The 27714-nt window shown below is 39.2% G+C and overlaps 1 protein-coding gene across 1 annotated transcript in view; it reads right to left on the reverse strand.

Annotated features, from left to right (window-relative positions):
- nfatc1 (nuclear factor of activated T cells 1) overlaps positions 1–27714 on the reverse strand; it is a 102167-nt gene that overhangs the window by 56742 nt on the left and 17711 nt on the right. The window contains exons 4-6 of the mRNA XM_057828171.1: positions 16069–16274; positions 12903–13075; positions 7460–7600 (exon numbers count right to left, since the gene is read on the reverse strand). Coding sequence (XP_057684154.1) covers positions 7460–7600; positions 12903–13075; positions 16069–16274 — 520 coding nt within the window. The remainder of the gene's footprint in view (positions 1–7459; positions 7601–12902; positions 13076–16068; positions 16275–27714) is intronic.

Genomic DNA, 27714 nt, shown 5'->3' on the forward strand with positions numbered 1-27714 from the left:
CAGGCACCTCCCTTAGGCATATATGAGTCTCCATGAGCAGCAGCATCACAAAAATTTGAAGTCGTTCCCTAATAAAATCCCGATTAATTATTTTTTTTTATCTAAACAAAATCTAAAAAGCCTTTAAAATTCTCAGATTTTATATGCTAGATGCACAAAAAATCACCAAATGCAGAGATAATCACCTATATTTTTAGGATCAATAGCAATATTTAACTAAGTTTTTGCCCAAAATAAGTTTTCAACAGCTAATCACTCAATTTTCACATCAGAAACTTAATGCTTGAGGAAAGCATGCAGAATCATCTTAATCTTAGGCAACGTTTTTTTTTAAATAAAATTTTTCTATATACAATCACAACTTATTTATTTTGAATTCAGATGTCACTATAGCCTCCGCACGTCTTGCCGGCTATCTGGCCCTCGTCGTTAGATTGAAATGTTACATAAGATAAAACATGTAAAAGCCAATTTTCTTTTTTGTACGGACGCAGAAATGTCCAGTTTTTTTTTTTTTTTGCCAAAAAATGGGCTGTTGGCCGAAAATTACCTGTTTTTTTTTAAATGTAAAGTCGCGCTATTGCGTATGGATACAAAATCCAACATGGCGGTCATCACAAAACAAAGAGCTTTTTAAGTTGAAAATTCTTGTAAAATAAACGTGTAAATCCTGGAATTTCTATAGATATGAACGTAAAACAGTCTAGATTCTTGGTCAAAAGCAAAAAACAGGGAAGTTATCATTCATTTTATGTAAATATTTCAAGCTAAAGTTACGCTAATTTTTTCCATTCTTTTCATTTTTTTCACAATGTTTCAAAGTGAATGCATGGTGCTATTTTACATAATAATCCTGGAATCCTCGACGAAATCACTCTTGACTCATTTGACTCCTGCCTGCTTCTATGCAAACTTTCGTCCTGTTTCCACCTAAATCTGGTGTTAGAACGCAACGTGTGTCTGAGTATATCGCAGTAAAGGCTTCCTAGACGCTCTGCCGGCCCACTACGGGAAGCAGTAGCGCAATGTCTGTAGGAGCTGTCTTGTCAACTGATGATGATGATGATGTCTATGATTTATCGTAGAAATTGTTTCAATAAAAATAAATGCTCGCAATTTAAAAAATAGAATCGTAACATTAGCATTGGTTTTAATATATATAATTAGAGAATGTATACATGATTACAGATGTAATAACAATAAACATGTTTCTGTGGGGTGGGTCATAAATTAACACTGCAATAAAAATAATGCAATATTTATGAACGGTAAATCTTTATTTAGTTAAAAATATGTTCTGTGCATCAAAATAAAGAAAAGCCAAATACATCCACTATTCTTATTAACCAAATATGTTTTATATAAAATGTATTAAATAAAATAAAAATGATTTGTGTAGATCATAACCAAGTTGTGCTGGATTTCCTTTCCTTGTGTACCTAATAAGTGACTGGAAACATCCAGAAGGTCTCAGAGGGGAAAGCAGGGGTTTCCTCTTGTGTGAGTCACGCACACACACACATTAAAAAGATTGTTTGTCATGTGAGTGGAAACCCAGTTCAAATTGTTGGCTTCTGAAACAGAAAACTAAACAATTGCTGGTTTTTGTGTGTTGGCAGCCCGTTGAGGCGGGCAATGGACGCGGCGGGGGCAACCCATACTGCCTACGTGTGTAATTGCAGGGGAAACTCTGACACGCGAGCGCACACGTGCTTGGTGGGAAAATACTTCTTCAGACTGCATAATAATTCTACAATAACAGGACAACAAGAGGGTTAACTGGCTTTGTCGCAGGTCACGTTGTGAGGAGACGGCGGGGAAGGACGGAAAGGTGGAGGGAGGGAGGCGGGGGTTTCCATGCCGGGATTGCCCGGGAATGCGATGCGGACGCCAAACTCTGGGGAAACCCTCGTCTAGGACGCCTACGCCTCAGCCCGGTCTGCCCAGGGTCCAAAAGACAGGCTCGTTTGTTTACGTTGACACAAAAACGCGACATGGATAGCTCTTAAAAAGTCTAAGATTAGAAGATTTATCGAGACTGCCGAAGAAGAATTCATGCAAAATCACAGTTCTCATTCATTTGTAGCTGATTGGATCCAATTTCAATATTCTATTTTAACTCTTTGCCCTGATAGGCTGTCGGTGAGATGCTCGTTGGAATACGCGTTGGTGACTTTAAAATTTCGTGGAGATGCGGACTACAATTGTCCTTCAATGACACCAGCTATGTATTTCACAATTATGCAAAAACGAAATATTCAATCACTTGACACACCCACTTGTGCGGTGTACGTGTTCGCGAGTGTGCACAGACAGGTAGGATTTCAGTCAGAAAGACTGACAGACTTCGTGGTTCCAAAATGCTAGGATATTACTAACAGTGGCACCTGTACTTACGAAATTCATTGGTTCTAGAAGTAGTTTCGTAAACTTAAAATTCCGTTGGTAGAGACATGCTTTCCATGTGAATGCCCTAATCCGTTCCAAGCCCCTCCAAAATTCAGACATAAATCTTTTATAGTGCATAAAAATCCATCAAAATATGTAACAAATACATGTTACGATTAAATTATCGCACAATAAACATAAAATCAGAGTTGTGCATATTGTAAAAAAACAAGAACAGAGTACAGAATAAAAGTTTATACACTCATGTAAAGCTGTCAGAACATGAGTAGCGAATGAAGAGGATGCTGGGATACATACATACACGTACAGTAGAGGTCCCTCTTAGTCAACTGAATGCCAGGAATGCTAAGCAATAGCCAATGGCAGAGCAGCTATAGGTATGATACGTTCATTACTCTTGGAGCTGCCAGTACTAGCCATACAGTATTTTTACCTTTCGTATCCTGAATTTTTTTTCCTAACAAGAAGCAATATTGTCCCATTGAGGCGTGTCTTAACCTGAACATTTTGTATGTGGCGACTGCAGCACCCCCTGGTGTTGGGGAGAAAAAAAGTGTTTAAGTACATTTATTTTTGTTGTTGTTAAAAATAAATAAATAAAACATATTGAAACATTACCGTATTTAACTTTGGGGGTTAAATATATAGCGTGGAGCAAATAAGTATTTAGTCAACCACTAATTGTGCAAGTTCTCCCACTTGAAAATATTAGAGAGGCCAGTAATTGTCAACATGGGTATACCTCAACCATGAGAGACAGAATGTGGAGAGAAAAAAAAACAGAAAATCACATTGTTTGATTTTTAAAGAATTTATTTGCAAATCATGGTGGAAAATAAGTATTTGGTCAATACCAAAAGTTCATCTCAATACTTTGTTATGTACCCTTTGTTAGCAATAACGGACGCCAAACGTTTTCTGTAACTCTTCACAAGCTTTTCACACACTGTTGCTGGTATTTTGGCCCATTCCTCCATGCAGATCTCCTCTAGGGCAGTGATGTTTTGGGGCTGTCGTTGGGCAACACGGATTTTCAACTCCCTCCACAGATTTTCTATGGGGTTGAGATCTGGAGACTGGCTAGGCCACTCCAGGACCTTGAAATACTTCTTACGAAGCCACTCCTTGTTGCCCTGGCTGTGTGTTTGGGATCATGTTCATGCTGAAAGACCCAGCCACATCTCATCTTCAATGCCCTTGCTGATGGAAGGAGATTTTCACTCAAAATGTCTCGATACATGGCCCCATTCATTCTTTCCTTTACACAGATGAGTCCTCCTGGTCCCTTTGCAGGAAATAGCCCCAAAGCATGATGTTTCCACCCCCATGCTTCACAGTGGGTATGGTGTTCTTTGGATGCAATTCAGTATTCTTTCTCCTCCAAACACGAGAACCTGCGTTTCTACCAAAAAGTTCTATTTTTGTTTCATCTGACCATAACACATTCTCCCAGTCCTCTTCTGGATCATCCAAATGCTCACTAGTGAACTGCAGATGGGCCTGGATGTGTACTTTCTTCAGCAGGGGTCACGTCTGGCAGTGCAGGATTTGAGTCCCTGGCGGCGCACTATGTTACTGATAGTAGCCTTTGTTACTGTGGTCCCAGCTCTCTGTAGGTCATTCACAGGTCCCCCCGTGTGGTTCCGGGATTTTTGCTCACCGTTCTTGTTATCATTTTGACGCCACGGGGTGAGATGTTACGTGGAGCCCCAGATCGAGGGAGATTATCAGGGGTCTTGCATGTCTTCCATTTTCTAATAATTGCTCCCACAGTTGATTTCTTTACTCCAAGCATTTTACGTATTGCAGATTCAGTCTTCCCAGCCTAATGCAGGTCTACAATTTTGTCTCTGGTGTCCTTCAACAGCTCTTTGGTCTTGGCCATGGTGGAGTCTGGAGTGTGACTGAGTGAGGTTGTGGATAGGTGTCTTTTATACCGATAATGAGGTAAAACAGGTACCATTAATACAGGTAACGAGTGGAGCCTCATTAGACCTCGTTAGAAGTTAGACCTCTTTGAAAGCCAGAAATCTTGCTTGTTTGTAGGTGACCAAATACTTATTTTTCACTCTTATTTGGAAATAAATTCTTTAAAAATCAAACAATGTGATTTTCTGTTTTTTTTTTCTTCACATTCTGTCTCTCATGGTTGAGGTTTACCCATGTTGACAATTATAGGCCTCTCTAATCTTTTCAAGTAGGAGAACTTGCACAATTGGTGGTTGAATAAATACTTATTTGCCCCACTGTACGTTGAAAAAGGCTTTTTTGTTAAGAACACAACCTGACACCTTGCTTGCTGCAGGTGTTCTGCAATTCCTTTCTACACGACGAGACGGCTACACAATAATCAGTTCGCTTGCGCAGGCATCGGTGCGCGTGCACACATCGATTAAAAGCAGTGAGTACTCACTATTTTTGTTTTTATTAAGTTTTATTTTATTACCTTTTCCTTTGCCTAAAAAATAATTTTTGCATGTATTTCCCTCCCATAGTTTTAACCATTGTGTTTTCTTCTGGTAGCTTTAAAGCCGAGTTTTGATCTGTTGACCACATTAGTCACGTAGCGTATGTAAACCATCCTTATTTGCCATAACTACATTTAAGTATTTTGTCAAAGCATTTTTTAGCACGTTCTGCCTGTATGCATTTAAACAAAAAAGGTGGAAAGTGCACGGTAGTACTTTGGGTGTCAAATTGGCCTCTTGTAGGACGTTTCACTGACTATACCGGGTCATGCTGAATAAGGCGCTATTAGAATGAAAAAGTAAACTGTTGACAGAGGAGGCCTCAACATGGAACAAAAAGAAATTAGCAATTTTTTCTGAACAAAAAGCGCAAAATTTTCTAAAACTCAAGGCCGAAAATTAAAATGATTGCCCCTTTAGTGTCTTTAAATAGGTAAGAGATTCTTGCATTGTAGCCATATTATTGTTAGTTGTTGCTGTTGAGCTGCCGCCATGCAGAGCACTGTTGGATATTCGTGTGCAATTTATTTTAGAGTTGTGAAAGGGGGCGTTAAACCGAGGCTTATTGGCCCTTTTAGCTTTCAAATGTTTGTGTGTCATTGCGCCGTCTAGCTTCGGGGATTTGCATTTTAATACATGGGAGCTTTTATTTCCAAAACAAAAAATTCAACACACACTGCAGGTGAAGTAGAACGCTGTCTTTGTAGTAGCCTAGTAGTAGTACGTAAACTATCCAGCATGCATGTGTACTGACATTGTGCACACCTTGTATGGAGAAAACGCGCAAGCATGACAAATTTGGACCAAAATGGCTGTTTTTGGATGGGGAAAAACTAAGCACCCCTGCTTTGAGTGACTTCCAGCGCAACTGTAGAGACGTTTGTAAGTAGAGGTACCACTGTATTTCAACCTAAATAGAATTCCCTCACTTGATGCCAACTCATTCATTCGGTGCTTCAAGGCTGGAGACATCCAGAGGCAAAAAAAAAAAGTCAACGGAGAACCGGGCAAGGGGGCTAGTTTTAAGGTACTTGCATAATGAGGCAGCGTGTGAGTTCACACCGTGACCGATTTCAAAACCTATTGTGTGCAGAATGAATTCACTTGCAAACACAATTTCAATTAAATTAAAGGAATAAAAAACCCAAAACAAATAACACACTTAAGCCAGGGCACACTCCAATTTTGACCTAGCATGAATGAATTTATAATATTATAAAATTGCTTTAGTGTGTTTTTTAAGCCCCTTTCAGATTTATATCCTGGTAAATTCCTGTGTAAGGTGACGCGTGATTTAGCAGTGTCATGGCTTTCACACATGGGGAAATGTCCTTCGGAATAAACCGGGTTGTATGTGTGAAAGTGGCTTGATTTATCCAGGGTTGGCGTCTCGGCGCTCTCCGTGCGGGGAGGGCGGCTGGCGCAATTTTATAACCCGGACATTACGTCATTTTTGGTCAGCATCGGCTGTCACACTTTTTTGGTCAAATCATGTTTTTGTTAAAGAAGGAGCATTCCCGACGTTGAACCTGCAGCCAATTCAAGCTAATCAAGACTGTATTTAAGCCCAGACGATCCAAGAGAAGGGTGGCGAGATATTTACTTGCTGGGCGCCATTCGACACCGTGTCCTCTCCAATTCCGTGCGTTTGCTATATTGTTCGTGTGCAGTCCTTGTTTTGAAATCCTCTACGTTGTGCTGGTATTTGAGTGTATTTATTTTGTTGTCTTATCAGCTCTCTGCCTACCGCTTAGGTTAGTATTATTGATCCCCGTCGACCTACAGTCACGGACCTATTGTGTTATTCCCCATTTTCCGCGATCGCATGTATTTTTGTTTGTATTTAATAAACCCTTGGACGCGTCTCTTCGTTGTTTTCTGCTTGATGTACAACGTTGTTTCCGCAGTTGCGGACTCTGACATCGGCAACAAAATAAACCACACATTTCCAAAGATGGACGATAAGCTGTCTTCCTCGGCTCTACGATCCAGTAGCAATTTAATTTCGTTATGTTTTCAGTTTAATTTTGCCATTTCCAGTTTGCCGTGTTGATAATCGTGATGTTTGTTTAATGCTTTTCGTCTTACTGCAAAGAAGCCTTATTAGCAGCTTCATTCATTCCGTTATGAAACTTTTATTACCAATACCTAAACCACAAGTCACAAGTGTGGGAAGACCCTTCCTTCCTTTCTTGCATCCTTGCCTCCCCTAGTAGAACAATGAAAAGGCTTTCCTTGTTTTCGGAAGCACACGTGAGCCTCGCCTGGCCCAAATGTCACGTTTTCACCCCGTTGAAGCCAATCAAGAAAATTGCTGTTTGTAAACCAACCAACCACCTCCTCCTCCCTTCTTCCCTCTAAACCCAACTAGCTCCAAGTCAGAAGCGCGCACACACACCCTGCTGAAGGAGGCAATGGAAAGTTGTGCAAATGTAAATGTGCTAGGTTAAAAATACAGCGCATTAATGTGCACCACATGTGGCACTCTGGCAAGGATGGAAGAGATTCTGACGGGAGGGAGCGGGAAGGAATAGTCCTGGGCTTTCTCCAGGGGAGACACGCTCACACACACATACACTCACCTTGAGCCTTTTCCACAAACACCACCTTGGAGTCGGCCTGAAAGTTGTGTCCGTCCAGCTTCAGGCTTTGTCCTCCAGGGGCGGCGCCGGTCTCCAAGCTTTGCTTGTCTACCAAGGGCAGTTCTTGGGCCGACCGCTGGGCTGCATGTGAGAGATCAGGAGTTTCTTTTGAGAGGCCGATAAGAGCGAATTAGACCTCTCGCATACACACCACTTAGCCATCACACACACTTACTGATGTTTCAGTACATTTTTCAGTTGAATGCGTGAGAGCATTTGAATAGTGTGGGAGTGTTTTGTTAGCATTTAAGAGTGTTTCAGTTAGCATACCTGTCAAGTTGTACAGTTTCGGCGTAATTCATACAAGTGAGCACTGATTTTTTAAATGTGTACGCTGTACGTTCAAAATCTACGTTTTTTTTTTCCTCCGCTCGGATTTAGTCACCGTTTCGGCAACGAGACAATGTGCGTTACTATGCGTTACTACGTTGGTTGAATGACGCGAGAAAAGTCAGAGACACAGAGAGAGAAGAGCGGGAGTGGGAAGGAGGGAAGAGTGTTGTGACGCTGTTTCAAACGCGATGCTAGGCTAGGTGGGTCCAATATTTCCTGACAGTAGCCTACAGCCTACAATCTACGCCCACTTGATGCTACACTAGATATCACATGCATATAGAACTACATGCGAAATGACAGACTCGTAGGCGTTAGTAACCAGCCGCCATTTTAAAGCAGTAGACTTCTCAGAAAGGCTCTGTTGTAGTGAAACTTCCTAGCGAACCTAAGTACTTTTTATCTAAAATACTCCGAAATTGGAAAAATCTTGACTTGAATCTATCTTATTATGATGAGTTTTAAAACTTTCACATGTCAAAAGTAGACAGACGGGTACTAATGCAAAAACGGAAGCAATTTTCACAACTTTAACAGTTGATTCACAACATTAAATGACTTCCAAACATAGCAAAGGTTGCTGTTTATTTATTTATTTTATTAATTCTTTGAGGAAGGAAAAAAAAAGGTATCGAAGGTATCGGGAGATTTCCTATGCAACGCGCACATAGTACAGTGTATCACAAAAGTAAGTGCACCCCTCGCATTTCTGCAGATATTTAAGTATATCTTTTCATGGGACCACACTGACAAAATGACACTTTGACACAATGAAAAGTAGTCTGTGTGCAGCTTATATAATAGAGTTAATTTATTTTCCCCTCAAAATAACTTAAAATATAGTCATTAATATCTAAACCCCTGGCAACAAAAGTAAGTACACCCCTTAGAAACTACATCCCTAAACGTCCAAATTGAGTACTGCTTGTCATTTTCCCTCCAAAATGTCATGTGACTCGTAAGTGTTACTAGGTTCAGGTGTGCATAGGGAGCAGGTATGTTCAAATTTGTAGTACAGCTCTCACACTCTCTCATACTAGTCACTGAAAGTTCCAACGTGGCACCACATGGCAAAGAACTCTCTGAGGATCTTAAAAGACGTATTGTTGTGCTACATGAAGATGGCCAAGGCTACAAGAAGATTGCCAACACCCTGAAACTGAGCTGCAGCACAGTGGCTAAGATCATCCAGCGTGTTAAAAGAGCAGGGTCCACTCAGAACAGGCCTCGGGTTGGTTATCCAAAGAAGCTGAGCGCACGTGCTGAGCGTCACATCCAAATGCTTTCTATGAAAGATGGTCGCAGGAGTGCGGTCAGTATTGCTGCCGAGATTGAAGAGGTGGGGGGTCAGCCTGTTAGTGCTCAGACCATACGCCGCTCTCTACATCAAATTGGTGTGCATGGCTGTCACCTCAGGAGGAAGCATCTTCTGAAGACGGTACACAAGAAAGCCCGCGAACAGTTCGCTGAAGACAGATCAACAAAGCATATGGATTACTGGAACGATGTCCCATAGTTTGATGAGACGAAGATTAATTTGTTTGGTTCCAATGGTCTCAAGCATGTGTGGCGGCGACATGGTGAGGAGTACAAAGATAAGTGTGTCATGCCTACAGTCAAGCATGGTGGTGGGAATGTCATTGTCTTGGGCTGCATGAGTGCTGCAGGTGCTGGAGAGTTACATTCCATTGAGGGAAACATGAACTCCAACATGTACTGTGAAATACTGCAGCAGAGCAGGATCACCTCCCTCCAGTAAATGGGTTGCAGGGCAGTGTTCCAGCATGACAATGACCCCAAACACACCTCCAAGATGACTACTGCTTTACTGAAGAGGCTGAGTGTGAAAGTGATGGACGGGCCAAGCAAGTCTCCAGACTTGAACGCAATAGAACATCTTTGGGGGTTCCTCAATGTTGTGGAGGTGGGGGACAAGCCACTAATTTTACAACTGAAAGTCCAAACTGCATCAACGTTAGCATAACATTAAACTGCGTGAATTTGCTAACCTGCAAAACTAGAGTAGGAAGCTGCTTAGAGAGAAGCGTTCTCCTGTCTTTGTTTACTGTTAAGGTTAATTCAACTGTGAGAAATGTAGAAACCCGAAGTTTACACCCTTCACCTTAACTTTCATTTTTATTTTAATTATGTGGTCTTAAAGCAGCCCAAAGGAGCTTTCATTTTTTGTTGAGTTTGGCTGTGCTTGTGGACAAAAGCAGTAGGGTTTAACCGAAGGAAGGCTCGATTTCTATTCATTTTTGTTATATCACCTGTATCACCTCTGTGTATCACCTGAACCAATACATATGAAAGTTACACATAAGGACTTATATATTATATAAGTCAATACAGATTTATTTTTCATTGATCTATCCTAGTCTATCAATTAATTAGGTTCATATTCGTCAGAAATGTAACCCTCACCCTCGTTCGACCAATGTGTTTGGTCTTATTAATGTTTCGTCCCCAGCAAAAAGTCTACATGCAGGTTATGCTGTTATATCGTCCCTACCAATGTTGAGAACAACCCTATGCCTTGGCTTCAGTCATTGTTTTCATATTATGAGAGGATCACATGTAACGCAGACCCGCGCCCCATGCGGCCCTGCGCATCCCGACGACTCACAGCAGCCCACTTGAGCTTTCGTTTGTGTCAAATGATGGATGCTTGCTCTTCAATATTTACTCCAAGAATATTTGCCCTCAGCATGACTTCACTCCTCTTTTTTTTTTACCTTTTCACTCCCTTGCCCGTCTGTGCTTTTTTTTGTTTTGCCTGGATTTCATGTCGGAAGTGCGTCGTTTCCTCGTCATTGGCTGGGGCTCAATTTGAGGAATGTGCCAGATTAAGGCTTTTAGAAGACAAATAAAAGATAAGGCTCAGGTGTCAAGCTTTTAAGAAACGGTTTCTGTCGTATTGCTTAAAAAGTTTTATTGTACCTTCCCATCTTGTGGAAGATCTCTGAATTGTTCGGTTTGTCACTATACAAAAAAGTATTTGAACCTTTTGGAATTTCTCACATTTCTGCATAAAATCACCATCAAATGTGATCTGATGTGTATTAAAATCACACAGATGAAAAAAACAGTGTCTGCTTCAACTAAAACCACCCCAAAATTTATAGGTTTTCATATTTTAATGAGGATAGTATGCAAACAATGACAGAAGGGGGGGAAATAACTCAGTGAACCATAACATTGAATATTTTGTGCCCCCCTTGGCAGCAATAACTTCAACCAGACGCTTCCTGTAGCTGCAGATCAGTCCGGCACGTCGAACAAAAATAATGTTGGCCCATTCTTCTCTACAAAGCTGCCATACTTCAGTCAGATTCCTAGGATGTCTGGCATGAATCGCTGTCTTTAGGTCATGCCACAGCATGTCAATGGGGTTCAAGTCGGGACTTTGACTTGGCTACTCCAGAACATGTATTTTGTTCTTTTGAAACCATTCTAAAGTTGATTTACTTCTGTGTTTTGGCTCATTGTCTTGTTGCAGCATCCATCCTCTTTTTAGCTTCGACTGTCTGACAGATGGCCTCAGGTTTTCCTGCAAAACATCCTGATAAACTTTTGAATTCATTCTGCTATTCATGATTGCAAGTTGTCCAGGCCCTGAGGCAGCAAAACAGCCTCAAATCATGATGCTCCCTCCACCATGCTTCACGGTGGGGATGAGATGCTGATGTTGATAAGCTGTTTCAGTTTTCCTTCACATATGAAATTGTGTGTTACTCCCAAACAATTCAACTTTGGCTTCATCAGTCCACAAAATATTTTGCCAAAACCTCTGTGGAGTGTCCAAGTGCTTCATCAGTCCACAAAATATTTTGCCAAAACCTCTGTGGAGTGTCCAAGTGCCTTTCTGCGAACATTAAACAAGCAACAATGTGTTTTTTAGACAGCAGTGGCTTCCTCCGCGTAGTCCTCCCATGAACTTCATTCTTGGCCATAGTTTTACATATAGTTGATGTGTGCACAGAGATATTGGACTGTGCCAGTGATTTCTGTAGGTGTTTAGCAGACACTCTAGGGTTCTTTTTTACATCTCTGAGTATTCTGTGCTGAACTCTTGGCGTCATCTTTGGTGGACGGCCACTCCTTGGGAGAGAAGCAACAGGGCCAAACTCTCTCCATTTGTAGACAACTTCTCTGACAGTCGATTGATAGACATCCAGACTTTTAGAGATGGGTTTGTATTCTTTTCCAGATTTACACAAATCAACAATCCCTGATCGCAGGTCTACAGACAGCTCTTTTGACAGAGTCATGATGCACCTCAGACAGTGCTTCTCATCAAGACATTTCTTACCAGACGTGTGTTTTATAGTGGGCAGGGCATCTTAAATCATTTAATCATTAAAATATAAAAACTTATAAATATTTGGGAGGTTTTAGTTAAAGAAGATACTGTATTTTCATCTGTGTAATTTTGACAAAGATCACATTACATTTGATGGTGATTTTATGCAGAAATTTGAGAAATTCCAAAAGGTTCAGATACTTTTTCATACCACTGTATGTTGCAGGCATAGTTTCTTTGCTAAAGCCATCTCGACCCTGAACAGCCATATGTAACACAGCATCACCCAATGTCCAATATTCATTTATATGCAATATACTATGTGAAATACTTACTAAGTGCAATATTCAATGCCTCACTGTCAACATCAGCAATTTAACTTCTATTCACACATATTCAATGTGCAATACTTGTTTACGTGCAATATTTATCTGCAATATTCGATGGCACACTGTCAACTGCTGCTACTTCACTTCAATTATTTGCACTGCCTGAACATAGGACTACCTCTTACATATTTATATCTATTTAGATTTTATACTTTTATTCTTGCAAGCATCTTTCGAGTTTTTTTTTACTTGTCCTGCACTGTAAAGGGAGATGCTCCACAATTTCATTGCACAACCGTATAATGGCAATAAAGGGCTTTTCTATTCGATTCGATTCGATTCATTGATAGGGGGTTAAAGATACATGCTTGTAGTTTTGGCAGTTTGCAACATTGCGGGCAGGTTTAGAGGCACTCACAGCACTCGATAGGGTTGGACGCGGTCTGCAAGGAGATTGTCCTGCCGCCCGCCTGGTTGATGTGGACCCTGAACACCATGCGCACCCGCGTGTTCTTGCGCCCGATGTCCGTCTCGCCTTTGCGCAGCTCGATGTCAGAGTTGCGCAGCTTCAGGATGCCTGCGCAGTCAATCCTACAGACACACAATCACAAGTCACGAAGGATGCCTGCAAAATGACTTATGTGTGATGATTTCATAAATAATGACCCTCTTTTCAAAAACGATCTGGGAAAGGTGGTTTGAATCGGGAAGTAGGCCACCGAATCCCAGGGGCTGCGTGCCAGAACATGTAAATGTCAGCGCAAACCCCTCGTAACACTCTAAGGAGAAGGTGAAGTCGTCATCCTTCGACAGATTGTTACGCCGCTTGCGTTAAAACTGCGAGAAAGTGCTGACGCCGCGCGGCTGTGCAGGCCAGACAGAAGCTGCGAGTTTGTAATGTGAGCTGTGAGAGGTTATAAAATGAGAACGCCACATGTCTTCAGTGTGTGTGTGCGTGTGTTGACTAGAGCAACACGCGTAAATTAAAAGCATGACCGCGGGAGGCTGCCTTAAGCAAAGTCTTGCTACTTTTGGGCATTTGTGAGAGGAATGATTTAGATATATACATTCATATAAATTATAGTGAACTCAAGTGGACTCAGAATTTAGTGGATTGTCGTAAAGTAGAAGTATGTTATGATACATAACATCACGCGATATATATACTGCACAGTAGTTATGGTACTGTACAATGCAGCATAGTGCTCAATAGTAATCAGCATATATGATGTTCTAAAGTTGTATCGTATTGTTTGATGTAGTAACATAGTAGTTACAATAGTAATAGTCATGTTGGTTATGATGTCAAGTACTGAATACGGTTTTATGTGATGTTATAGTTGTATCACATAATATTGGGATAGCATAGTATGGAGTAGTAGTGTATAATATACTACAATATCAAATTGTGTTGTTTAATGTATTGGACTGCCTGTATATAATAGTACAGAACAAAATAGTATTCATTGTTCATCATAAGATATGTTATAATGAATACACATGTATATACATAGTTACTGTTGTATACAGTATCGTGTAGTATTATAGTATACTTTATGGAAAGGTGTGGTACAGTACTTTGGATAGTGTGTGGTATGCTATGATCACATAAGGAGAGTATACTTCAGTATAGCGTACTATGTATACTAGCATATACAGAAAATCCGTGAATAGTTGAAGTTCATTGAAAATTCATTGGGGGAAAAAAAACTCCCCACCCCCCAAAATTATTGCATAAGTAGGATGAAGCACCATAGGCTGTTTTTCCATGGATTTGCCCACTCACAAAATAATAGAACATTCAAAGGAATACACACAAAAAAGAATAATAAAAAAGACTTAATAGAATTGAATATGTGGGAGTCCACTGTAATATGCTTTACAGTGCACGTATACATGATGTTACTACTTATAGTATAGTACAGCACTGTAAATATGTGTTGTGTATCATGAAAGTATAATATTTTACACTAGAGTACATACTGTACAGTGTAGGTTTAGTATTGTATGATATTATGAATGGAGTGGTATGGTCGAATGAATAGTGTAGTGTAGTGTAGTGTAATGTAGTGTAGTGTAGTGTAGTATAGTATAGTATAGTATAGTATAGTATAGTATAGTATAGTATAGTATAGTATAGTATAGTATAGTATAGTATAGTATAGTATAGTATAGTATAGTATAGTATAGTATAGTATAGTATAGTATAGTATAGTATAGTATACCTCAAGGTAGAATTGGATACTACAGTGTAGTAAGGCACAGTATAGCAGAGTGTATGCTCTGGTATAGCGTGTGCCAATATTTAGTGGCACCATATACCATGACGGTATGGGTGAATATCATAATCTACTGTATATAGTACTGTTGTTCTGTCCTGTGCTACTTTACTATACATGTATACATTATGTTACTACTTATAGTATAGTACATCACTGTAAATATGTGGTGTGTATCATGATAGTATGATATTTTACATTAGAGTACATGTAGTACAGTGTAGGTTTAGTATTGCATAATATGAATGGAGTCGAATAGTATAGTATAGTATAGTATACTATACTATACTATACTATACTATACTATACTATACTATACTATACTATACTTTACGAAACTATACTATACTATACTTTACTATAGTATAGTATATACTATACTATACTTTACTATACTTATAGTATACTATACTGTACAGTACAGCTCAAGGTAGAATTGGATACTACAGTGTAGTAAGGTACAGTATAGCAGAATGTATACTCTGATATAGCGTGTGCCAATATTTAGTGGCACCGTATACAATGATGGTATGGATGAATATCATAGTCTACTGTATAAAGTACTGTTGTTCTGTCCTGTGCTACTTTACTATACATGTATACATGATGTTACTGTTAATTACAGTAAAGTACAGGACTGTGAATATGTTGTATAGTATGGTATAGTATACTATACTTTACTATACTATACTTACAGTAAAGTACAGGACTGTGAATATGTTGTATAGTATGGTATAGTATACTATACTTTACTATACTATACTTATAGTATAGTATACTATACTTATAGTACAGTACAGTACAGTACAGTACAGTACAGCTCAAGGTAGAATTGAATACTACAGTGTAGTAAGGTACAGTATAGCAGAATGTATATTCTGGTATAGCGTGTGCCAATATTTAGTGGCACCGTATACCATGATGGTATGGATGAATATCATAGTCTACTGTATAAAGTACTGTTGTTCTGTCCTGTGCTAATTTACTATACATGTATACATGATGCTACTGTTCATTACAGTAAAGTACAGGACTGTGAATATGTTGTATAGTATAGTATAGTATAGTATAGTATAGTATAGTATAGCACAGTACAGTACAGTTTGGGAAGGTACAGTACAGTACAGCAGAATTTATACTCTCAAATAGTATGGCAGTAATATATAGTTAGTTATAGTTCTATATAGTTCTGTGGTAATTGTATGGTATACCATCATAGTATTGTTTACTCTAGTGTAACAATGAAAAATTATTCCATTGTTGAAGTAGAATTACTGTATTTGTTAGTTTTTAAAGTGTACTAACATGGCTCTCATGTTGTTGTCGGGCAGCAGCGGAATCTCCAGCACTTTGGTGTTGTTGTTGCACAGCGCCTCGTGGCTCGGCGTTGACACAGTCTTGCCGGTGATGCGGTGCACCTGGTAGAAGGCGTGCGGCCTCAGCAGACGCTCGTCCGCCGTGCCGATGAAGAGTTGCAGGGTTAGCGGCTCGCTAGACACGTAGCCGTGCAGCTGCGGGAGAAACAGAAAGGGGAAAAGGAGCGTCAATGTTGACGATTAGAGGTAAGAAAGAGTTTTAGCTTAATCAAGAAATAAGGTATTTAAAAAATGACCGTCACAGATTCACATTGGGTAACTTCTTGAAAACTATAAGCAGCCTTGACAATTCTAGCTTGTACTGTCATTGACAGCGTTCAACGTACAATCCATTTTGACTGGGAGGTCAGGCAGTGTCGGAGTTAAAAACGTCTGAGTTCCACAGGGCTCAATCATAGAACCTCTGTTAGTCATGTTTATCTATCACTGTTAACTAGGTTCATTTGCCCCTTTCAGTCAAAGACGATTGAACGTTGAGCGCCGTCAATGGCATTGGTCGTTCAAGTTTAAGTGAATTGGATGTCTATCGTTGTCAATGGAAAGCAATGAGTTCATTTTGCGTCACTTCCATGTAATTTTAGGACACTTTCGTGCCAATGCCTGTAAATTTGGATGATTTCTTGTTGATTTTTCAGGCATTTCTGGGCTGCTTCCAGTTGATTTTGAGGCATTTCCATGAAAGTTCCGGTGGATTTGATGTCACTTCCAGTTGGTTTTGGTGCATTTTTGGGTCACTTCTTTGTTAACTCATTACCTGCTCTTGATGGTGCTGGACATCCAATCAATTTTGACTGAGAGGGGGCGAATGAATGAATGTAACTTTGGACATGAAAATGAACTAAGTGCCGTAGTCGATCATACAAATCATAAATCTACGGTTTTACGGCGCCAATGTCAAAATAAAAGCATGTGAATTTGTATGTACAGTATGAAGAACGACGCCACGGGCCGGATTGAACCCTCTAGTGAGCTGCTTCTGGCCCACGGGCTGTGCATTCGACACCCCTGGTATAGATTAGAAGTTTTGAAATTTTCCTTTTAGAATGTTTGATTTTAAAATGGCGGTTTGTGTTAATGTTTCAAGGTAGGATTTCAAATTGGGGTTACAAGTTGGGTTTCCAGTTCAGGTTTTCTACATTATAAGGTTTCAAATGAAGGTTTGAAGACAGAGTTAGGGTACCAAACAAAGTGTGCGGGCTTCCAATGAACCTTTTAGGTGAAAGCCAAGTGTGTCAACAAATAGTTCGTTGAGCCTGCAGCAAAGCTTAACCACCAACAGCGTCAAGCTTGTGAGGCCGCTTGTAATCTGACATGACTAATGGACTGTTGGGTCAGGAGAGAGTTGGTAGGGGGTCTACTGGGGGTCCGAACAGTGACTCGTCTTCCATTTTTATAGCTAAAATCCATCCCGGGACGATGGAGACGTATACGCTCGTATTGCCGCTACCGCAAAATCCAAAACATTTCCAGACGTCCGCCGGAGTTGACATGAAGCCCCACCCCCAGCTCCCCCGGGCCCCCCTCTCTGGGACCACCTAAGACACCCGCAGTCGAGGCACACAGCCTGAATCAACATCTAGCACAAGGCCTCAAAGTCAAGCATGTCAAGTTAGCCAGTCAAATGTACAATTGTCCTTTTTTCCCCAGCACTTTTGTTTACTCATCAATCAAAGTACCGTGGCAGCAAAATATTGCTTTGTATTTTCTGCCCTCATTTTCAACTTGGCTGTAGCCGTCATTCAAATGACATACTGGAACTATCAAAATATGACGTCATTTTCTCTTTTCATTTGTATTTTTTAGGAGAAATCAAGCGTAAAACCTTTTGAGATATAAATCTGTATTTTTTAATTTATCTACACCATTTATCATTAAAACATTAAATACTTTTTATTTCTTATTTCTTAAACATGATACTAATTACACTGTGGAACAACTTTTTGTGACGTTAGGTCAGACAATTGTTATTTAAGGAATTTTTGGGTGCTAAAATATGTGAACGGGACAAAGTGTCAAAAAGTGGTGAGTAAAACTTTGAAGTGTGCTTTCGACAGTATTTTTTACTGTCTTTAATTTTTTTTATTTTTATGAAAAATTATGCAATTACATGTACATTGGAATGTACAATTACCATATATTTCGCACTATAAGGCGCACCTGACAATAAGCCGCCACCCACCAAATTTGGCACGAAAACTGCATTTGTTCATTGATAAACCGCACTGGACCATAAGCCACAGCTGTCCTCATTGTATTAAGGGATATTTACACCAAAATATATTAACTGGTAACACTTTATTTCACAGCAGCATCATATGACTGTCATAAAACCAAATGAACCACCATGAAGCTTTGAACCAATTGGCTGCAAAGCTTGATTGCTTCAAGAAGCTTCATTTGGCTATCACTACTCCCAAGGGGAAAACAGTCAACCTCTGCTGCCACCTGCTGTAAACACTGTTGTTGTCCAACATGCCTCTTAGCATGCATTGCAGCAGTACAGATGTAAATAACAATCAAAATTTATGTTCTGTGCTAATTATTTCTTCAGTTACTGTTCCAGTTCTTTCATTAATTGCTAATTATGCTATTTGGTAACATTTTATTTGACAGTGGCGCCACAAGACTGTCATTAGACAATCATAATTATGACATGACATTGTAATGAGCATTAATGAATGCTTATAACAGATGTCATTTGGTGTTATCCGGCAAATTTTCTCACTTTTGAATGGATGTAAAAGATCCAAGCTGGAAATAAATGGAGTTACTGACAAAATTTGCCGGATTACACTTAATGACATCTCTCATAAGCATTCAGTAATACCCATGATAGTGTCATGTCGTAATCATGACAGTCTAATGATGCCGCTGTGAAATAAAGTGTGACCCACCGTAATTTTCCGAATATAAGGCACACCCGTGAGTAACGCGCACCCCAACTTTACCTGTAAAATCTAGGGAAAATTCTTGTACCTGTGTATAAAGCGCACCCTAATTTTAGTCTCGTGTCAAATATATTATATAGGGATGGGAATTGATACGATTTTTACGATTCCGATTCCATTCTCGATATTGCTTAACGAATCGATTCTCTATTGGCATCAAGTTGGCTTAATCAGAAGTCAAGACCTTACAAACTCACAACGAGGTCAAAAGAGACCCAAAGCCTCAATGTTAACTGTGGCAATAAGTTTTACTGAAACATGTTTCTAATAGAAATAAAAAATATTGGTATATTTTGGCATATAGGTCGTTGTTCTGCCTTTGGCAATGTCCCCAAACTTTTTCCTGTGAGGGCCACATAACTTTTCCCTTCTCTGATGAGAGGCCGGGGTCAGTTTGTAACAGAAAAAGTGTGACGATTGCAGGAGTGCGTAAATGTAAAAAAAATATTGTTTTTCAGAAAGCCACAATCAAATAACCCTCTGTGGATTCTACACGGAGCAAAAGTAAATACAATAAAAATAATAATATAATATAATAATAAATAATAATAATAGCACTATTAATTAAATAGATAATAACCAAATAACCCTCTCTGAGTTATTCACTGAAAAAGGCCAGGAAATAAATAACACTACTGAGGGGGAAAAAAAACAAAAAAAATTCAAAATGCTTTCTGGAATTGTTCAGGGGGCCGGACCAAATATGGAGCCGCGGGCCGTAGTTTGGGGACCCCTGTTTTTATTTACCAGTATATTGAAATGCATGCCTTTTAGTTTTTATGGTGCTTTCACGCTCAAGTGGTGGCGCCCTTGCGCTTCCTCACGCGAAGAAGAACGCGCTCACATGAAGAAGAGCACGCTTACCCCGAAGAAGAAGAAATGCGCATCCAAGCGAGTGAGCGAGTTAGTGAGAAAGGGAAACACTGCCACGAGCCTAGGTTCTTTGTTAATGTTTGTAAAATATCTACAGAGCCAACGCCTGTATGTATCATCTTCTGTGTTGTTGTTGTGTGTTTCCACTCGCGATCAGACACTTAAATCCAGTTGTGTAGTGGTTTAAACGATGTGCTAATGCTAGCGAACGCATGCTAACTGTTTGTTATTACTGTTAGCAACTAATCATCGCTGATTTACGTTGATGCAAACCTGTTTGTTATTGAGGACGAAATTGATCTGTTTGATTTCTATTTTTAGATTCAAGTGATGGTTGAATAAAGTCAGCAAATTATACCAACGTCTTCTGCATCGTCATTTGGGAGTTTAGCTAGCTGTATAGCCAGGACTGAGCCTTAGCGTCTCAGTGAGGTCACGAAGTGAAGACACACTTTCGAGCGTTCGAACCTACGTGCTGTCATTGTTATGTTTACGGCGGCAATGCTCGTGCTAAACTATCGTAACCTTTCATTTTCACCCTTTTTCCTGGTGAAGTGTAGCCAAACTTTGGAGCGAGTGGTTCTTGGCGCCATGCTAGTTTGATGCGTCTGGACAACAAGACACGTCACGACTTAATATGCGTCTTTAGGGATCGTTAAAGGGATCGTTAAGGCTTTTTCATTATGATGTCGAGGCCTCGAAACACTCGGAACCGGTTCCGATTTGGAATCGGATTTCGATTCCCATCCCTATATATATATATATATATATATATATATATATATTTTATATATATATATATATATTATTAACTATATTTATATAATATATCGTGTATGTGTTATATAATATTTAACAGAATTCACCAGCGGAACTAATGTTGGCAAGTTATGTAGTTCCCGGGGGAAGAGTTTAGTTAAGGGAACAGCCGGAAGTAAACAAATGTCCCGCGACTTGCATGCAAGACGTACGTTGTTACTTTGTGAGTTTCAATGTAAATAAAACAACGCGGCTTGGCTCAGTGGTTGGACACTCCTGTCCTAGCTCGCCACACGGTCAACATTTATACGAAACGGATCGCCGTATACGTTCTCTTCAAGACAACATCGACATGTGTCGGCATGTTGCAACGCTAAGGTTAGAAAAATACCAGTAAATAATAAACGAATAGTACAAAAGAACATTTTAATTTTATTAGATGTGAAAAATATAATGAAAACAATTATTTACCCCATGAAACTTGATTATTATATCATTGTCGTTCGGATTAGGTAATGTTGTGCTGGTCCATGCTTACAATGGAACGTGAATAGTGATGAATTTTTCTCCGTCCCTGTACCCGTGAATAACGCGCACCCATGATTTTACGAGTAAATTTTGGGGGAAAAAAGTGTGCGTTATATTCGGGAAATTACGGTATTAACCCAAATAAAAATCAACAAATAGGCCACACTGGACTATAAGCCGCCGGTTTCAAAATGAAGGAAATAAGTAGCGGCCTATAGTAAAAAATTAAGGTAAAAGTGCAAGCCAGACAATGCCAGCTTGCCTGCTTAATAATAATGGGCAAAGTACACACGTCATGCGGCAAGTCTTCCCCTCAAGTCCGGAAGCGGCTCGAGAAAAAGAAGGAAAAAAGGTCAGCGGAGGAAGAGCAGCCAGTTTTCTAATTTGGTCTAATTACAAGTCAGTGAGGCTGAGCTGCGACAGGGAAACGCTGGAATCGACTTTTCGCTTAGCAACATGTGATTAGCAGGAGGATACCACTCAGATGCTCATATGTGTGTTTGTGTAAGGAAACCCGCCGCTGCCTAGCAATGCTGTTTATTTAAGCACGGTGTCAAGTGAGGCCTCGGGCCCACACAGAGCTGTTCACATTCAATTACGCTTATTATTATTAATTAAACCTTTAGAGCAGTGCTTCTCAATTATTTTCTGTCACGCCCCCCCAAGGAAGACGTAAATGTTTCGCGCCCCCCCAAACTCTCTGCCGCCACTGTAAATAGTATCATTTGTCTATAAAATTACTATTATAAATACGCATCTGCCTAACACTGTGTCCTTTTTTTCTAATAAAGAAAAAAAGTAACATAGATCAACTTATAATAAAGTATAACTTTATTATAAACATTGTTTTGTTTGTAACAGAGAAGACTTGATGTGCATCAATTTGCCTGAATTAAAAAAAAAAATTCACATCCAAACTAAAAAATACACTCAAGGTACATTTTTGACCATTTGATACAGAAAAATAAAATGTAATAAAATCAGTAAATAATACCAAATTAAAATTGATTAGAAACATTCACTCATGAGGACAATGTGCCAAAAAATTTGACCGAAAAAACAAATCTGAATAAAAGGGGGGGGGGGGGGGGGGTCCTTGGACAGGACAGTTTTTATTTTTGCTGCTCACAGTATTTACCTCCTTTGCAATGATGTGGAGTTATTTTTCAATTAACATGCTAACAATGCTCACTGGCTTACTGATATAACACTGACAAAGCAGGACGATTGTTGGCAATATTCGGCACGTTTTCACTGAAAAAATCAAGCGGCTTAACAATGAGATTGGGGTCTAATGTCTTTAAGTGGCGTCTTAATTGATTTGGCTTCTTGCTGTCTGCTATAATTATTTTTAGACACAGTAAACAGTGGTCTTTCATCATCACCCACTGTATTAAAAGTCAAAGCTAAAAGGCAAACGGCACAAAAAAAGCGCATTCACGGCGGCCGAGGTAGAACCGTAGGTGAGGGCAGTCATCGTGACGATCCCAAGCCGAAAATGGCACTTCTCGGGCGGCGACGTGAGAACCGGACAAGACAGTGGGTCGCTGCGTGAGTGAGTCCGGTCGGAAAACGGCTTTCGAAAACGGCGGTGGCACACTGCTCTTCATATCTGTTGTCTGTGTGTGCTGAGTGCTCTTCCTTAGTTCAAAAATACTGCGCGCATTCTGAAAATGAGAGCGCCACTGCCACCTACTGAGTGGATGTGCAAGTACACTTTATTCCAGTACGGCAAAAAAACAAACAAAAAAAAAACACATAAAACATGTTCCCCGAGGTCACATGCGCCCCCCCTGGCATTGCTCTGCGCCCCCCCAGGGGGGCGCGCCCCACTATTTGAGAAGTACTGCTTTAGAGAGAGGAGCAAAACAATCCACACTTAAAGTCTATTTTAACATTTCCATCCCTTTTAAACTATTCATTGAAATTTTAATTTAAGATTGAGACTGTAATTCACTGTGTAATAAAAACAAAAACATATCAATACTAAAAAAACTGAACTGAAATGAAATGGAGTTGTATTTTTGATTCAAGTAGAAGTAAACACATAATTGGAATTTAATTCCAAATTTGTATTTTTATTTGAATAAAGAAGTGAAACATTCAAAACATACAAATTACGTCATGTCATTTAATTTTAAGTTTGTATATATAACTATATACTGTATATATTGAAGAAAAATGAGTCCCTAAAGCATATTGATTTAATGTTATTTCATTTTTAGTTTGGGAATATATTTTTAATTGTCATGAATTTCATCTATCCTAAACTACAAATGTAATTGCAAACTGATTTTCAGTTAAGGCGTACGCTTTAGATTTCAAATTGATTATTCAATGACGTAAATAATGAAGTGTATCACAAAAGTGAGTACACCCCTCGCATTTCTGCAGATATTTAAGTATGTCTTTACATGGGACAACACTGACAAAATGACACTTTGACACAATGAAAAGTAGTCAGTGTGCAGCTTATATAATAGAGTTCATTTATTTTCCCCTCAAAATAACTCAAAATATAGCCATTAACATCTAAACCCCTGGCAAAAAAGTGAGTACACCCCTTAGAAACTACATACATCCCTAAATGTCCAAATTGAGGACTGCTTGTCATTTTCCTTCCAAAATGTCATGTGACTATATTTTTATAAAAGTCCTCAAATACTGTACTGTAATACTCTTTACCAGCGAAATTTGAAATTAAACAAGCAGTATTTTACTAACTCAGTTTATTATAGTTCACGAGCTGCTAAATAAACAAGCACTACTTTCCACTATCTGCAAATATAGTTTGAGCCTTGCCTTGGTGGTTTTTCGTTTTGGTCAATGTCTTGTGTTGCTTGACACCCATGGACACAACTACCCATTCTTGTTAGGTTATGCGAATTGAACTTTTGAATGAAATGAACTGAATTGAGCTTTTGAAAAATGAACATCTTTGTATTCCTGTGGAAATAAACCATCACATTCAAGTTCAAAGACTGATATTTTTATATACAAGTTAAGAATAGCCCTGTGAGAAGTTCATACAATTTTATAAAAATCATCGAGAAATTAAGATATTAATATAAACTATGCAATTTTTTGACCCAGAATCTTTTGAAAGAATCAGAATCGAGAATCGTTCTGAACCCTAATCGAAACGTGGAATCGGAATCATTCCATTTCGCCCAATATATGCCCAACCCTACATACGATCGCTTCGATTCACGATCTTTTCGACATATCACGCAAAATTTGACTCGCCATTTGTTTCTCCATCTGACGACATACAAAGATTTATGATAGCGCCACATTTTCTTTGTTTTCCTGCAAGACGAGCGATTGGCTGATAATCTTGTGAGAGAAATCAACATGGGTTCCAACAATGTTAGTGCAGGTGGTGAAAAAGGAAAAAAGGTGAGGCTTCCCATTGAAATGAAGATGGAAATGATAGAAAAATATGAGCGTGGTGTGCACGTCCGTGAACTGGCTCGACAATACGGCCGTAGAATGTCTACGATCTCGGAGGTCCTCCTCAGACCTTCGTTCGCCACTCTTAATAAGTTAAGGTGACAATTATTATTGGGGTAACATCGGCAAAAAAATCGCCAGCTTCATCAGGTTTTTAATAATTTACTTCAGAACTTGAGCAACACGATGTGCCTACTGTCCACCGCAGCTGATCAAAGTGAAAGTAAAAATTCCTCTCTCACTCGGTCCGTTCAGGTACACCACGCGAAACGAATACGCCACATTAGAACCCGATTCGTTAGATTATTACATTATTATTATTAGAGATGTCTCGATCCGATATTTGGATCGGATCGAATGCCGATATGGGCAAAAAAATGCGCATCGGCATCAGATCGGCCGACACGGAAAAATTCCGATCCAGACTTCCGATCCAGTTCTTTTTTTAAAGTGCGATCCGGGTTTTCCAGCGCACCGATTTACATAATCCATTCCAGTTTTTGCTTTGGTTTCCCTAAAATCCGGTCTGCATTTTACGGCACACCTTCAACAAACTACATTACCGTCTCCCAATATACCGAGAGACTTTATCGGTAAAAATGTCAGCTGTGTGGGATCATTTCACCTTGAAGGACGACAAAGACGAAGAGGCAGAGTGCAACATATGCCACAATAAAGTCAAGCGTGGTGGTAAAGCTGTAAGAAGTTTTAATACAACCAACCTAATCAAGCATTTAGCGAAATACCATCACAAACAATGTAAGGAGTATGTTAAGAAAACCGAAGACAAAAAGAGAGGTCCTACGCAACTAACACTGGCAGAAACTTTTGCTATGCGTGACAAACTGGCACTCGATAGTCCCAAAGCCCAGGGAATAACAAGAGTCATTGCCGAAGAATTCATTCTGGATGACGAGCCATTATCTCTCATGAGTAAAGACGCACCATCCCACACTTAGAACCACGGTACAACATGCCCAGTCGTCATTACATCCTGGAGCGATTCAGCCGTGGAAGATTCGAGAACGATTCACAAACATCCAAATTCCGATTATTGAAATATGTGAAGTAAAGCGGAACTAATACACAGCGCGGTCTTCGGGACGCAATGAGAAACTGACCGTATTGCGTCCCGAGAGTAAACATCATGCTTGTGATAGACCCGGGTAATGCCAATGCTCAACTCATGGCGCTAGATAAAAAAAACACAACAATACCTGACTGCTGCTGACAGCCGCTACAAACTACGTCAACATCTTTTTACTGTAGATTATAGATATCATATGTATATAGAACTAGATGCAAGATGACAGACTCGACGGCGTGAGCAACATTGAAGTATTGAATACTAGATGCATTAGTAAACAGCCGCCATCTTAAAGCAGAAGACTTCCCTAGTAGGCTGTTGTAGTGAACCTTCCAAGCGAACCTAATTAACTTTTTATGTAAAATACTCCAAAATCGGCAAAATCTTGACTTGAATCTATCTTCAAAACAGTTTTAAAACTTTCACATGTCGAAAGTAGACAGAAGGGAGCAATTTTAACAACTTTAACAGTTGATTCGCAAAATTAAATGAATTGAATGTAGTTTAAAGCTGCTGATACAGAATGGGGACTTGAGTATTTTATTTACTGTTTTAAAATGTTAACTTGATACTGAAATAGTCGTTTATTTGAACCTGAGAGGCTTTTGATACAATTATTGTAACTAATGCACGAAACATTAAAAGCATCTACAGTAATAGCTTGGGGGGTTTGTGGGATTTTCCACTGAGGTTGTTTGTGTGTTTTGCTTTTTTAAGACAGTGTACAATATTATTTGCACGTTTTACTGACTGACTATGCCATTTCTGTTCGTTATTTATAATGTTTTGTGTTTGTCACTGAATAAACAGGTCAGTTTCTTGTTACCAACTGTTGTGTGGTATTCAAACTCATCTAATTCAGCTGGCTAGTTGTTATCAAGAGTACTAAAAACCCTTTTCAAAATGAGTCTGACAACTAAGTAAGGAGGGTTAAATAACTTTAAACTTTAATACATGCTCAGATAGGCCGGTATCGGTGTCGGCCGGTATCGGATCGGAAGTGCAAAAACCTGGATCAGGACATCCCTAATTATTATTACTATTATTGTATTATTACTCCAATTTTTATACATAATAAAAAAAAATTTCCTCTGTGTAATTGCTATTTGAAGTAGTACCAGCAGCATTTACCGACTTAGCCCGAATATAAGACGGGCCTGATTATACGACCTCCTCTTTTTCAAGACTCAAGTTTGAAAAAAGACTTTTTGAACACCAAATTAATTTTTAGACAGAAAATAATTACAGTACATCTGAAACAAATGATTATATCAATATATTTGAGAGAAAAAGCATGTTATTTTGCCTCATTCAAATCTTAATATCTGAACATTTAAATATGGAAACTAAAGTGCAATCACATTCGTGAATGAATGGCTTCTGGTTTTTGAAATGTAAATAAACCAATCTATTGTGATAAACAACAAAATTGCAATAACTGCATTAACCATCAAAGTGAAGTCCAACTGTAACTGTAGTCTTGAAACAAATCTGAATAAGGGAAAACATTGCAATAAAATAATGCAAACTGGTTAAACTAGTAGCTGAGATCTGTCATGACAGAACATCGCTTCAATAATATCTCGCGTCATCTAGCATCATGAATGGGTATAATGTCTAGACCGCGAATACAAAACGTAGGGATGAACGGATCGATACCAAAATATCGATATTTCGATCCAGCGCATTATGTTTTAGGAATCGATCCCCAAGCAAAAGTATCGATATTTGGAATTAATATATTATATTTTCTTTGTCTATTTTTTGGGTATATTTTTGTGCACACTTTTTAAAAATATTTTATGTTTAATATTTATTTTGTTTAATATATTTCTGTGAAATATATTCTTCCATATTGTTTTATGTTAAAAACAATTAAATGCTTGATTTCTTATGTTTTGTTGCTATTTATTTTCATTTAGTTAAA

Source organism: Corythoichthys intestinalis, chromosome 22 (assembly GCF_030265065.1).
Source record: "Corythoichthys intestinalis isolate RoL2023-P3 chromosome 22, ASM3026506v1, whole genome shotgun sequence".
NCBI lineage: Eukaryota > Metazoa > Chordata > Actinopteri > Syngnathiformes > Syngnathidae > Corythoichthys > Corythoichthys intestinalis.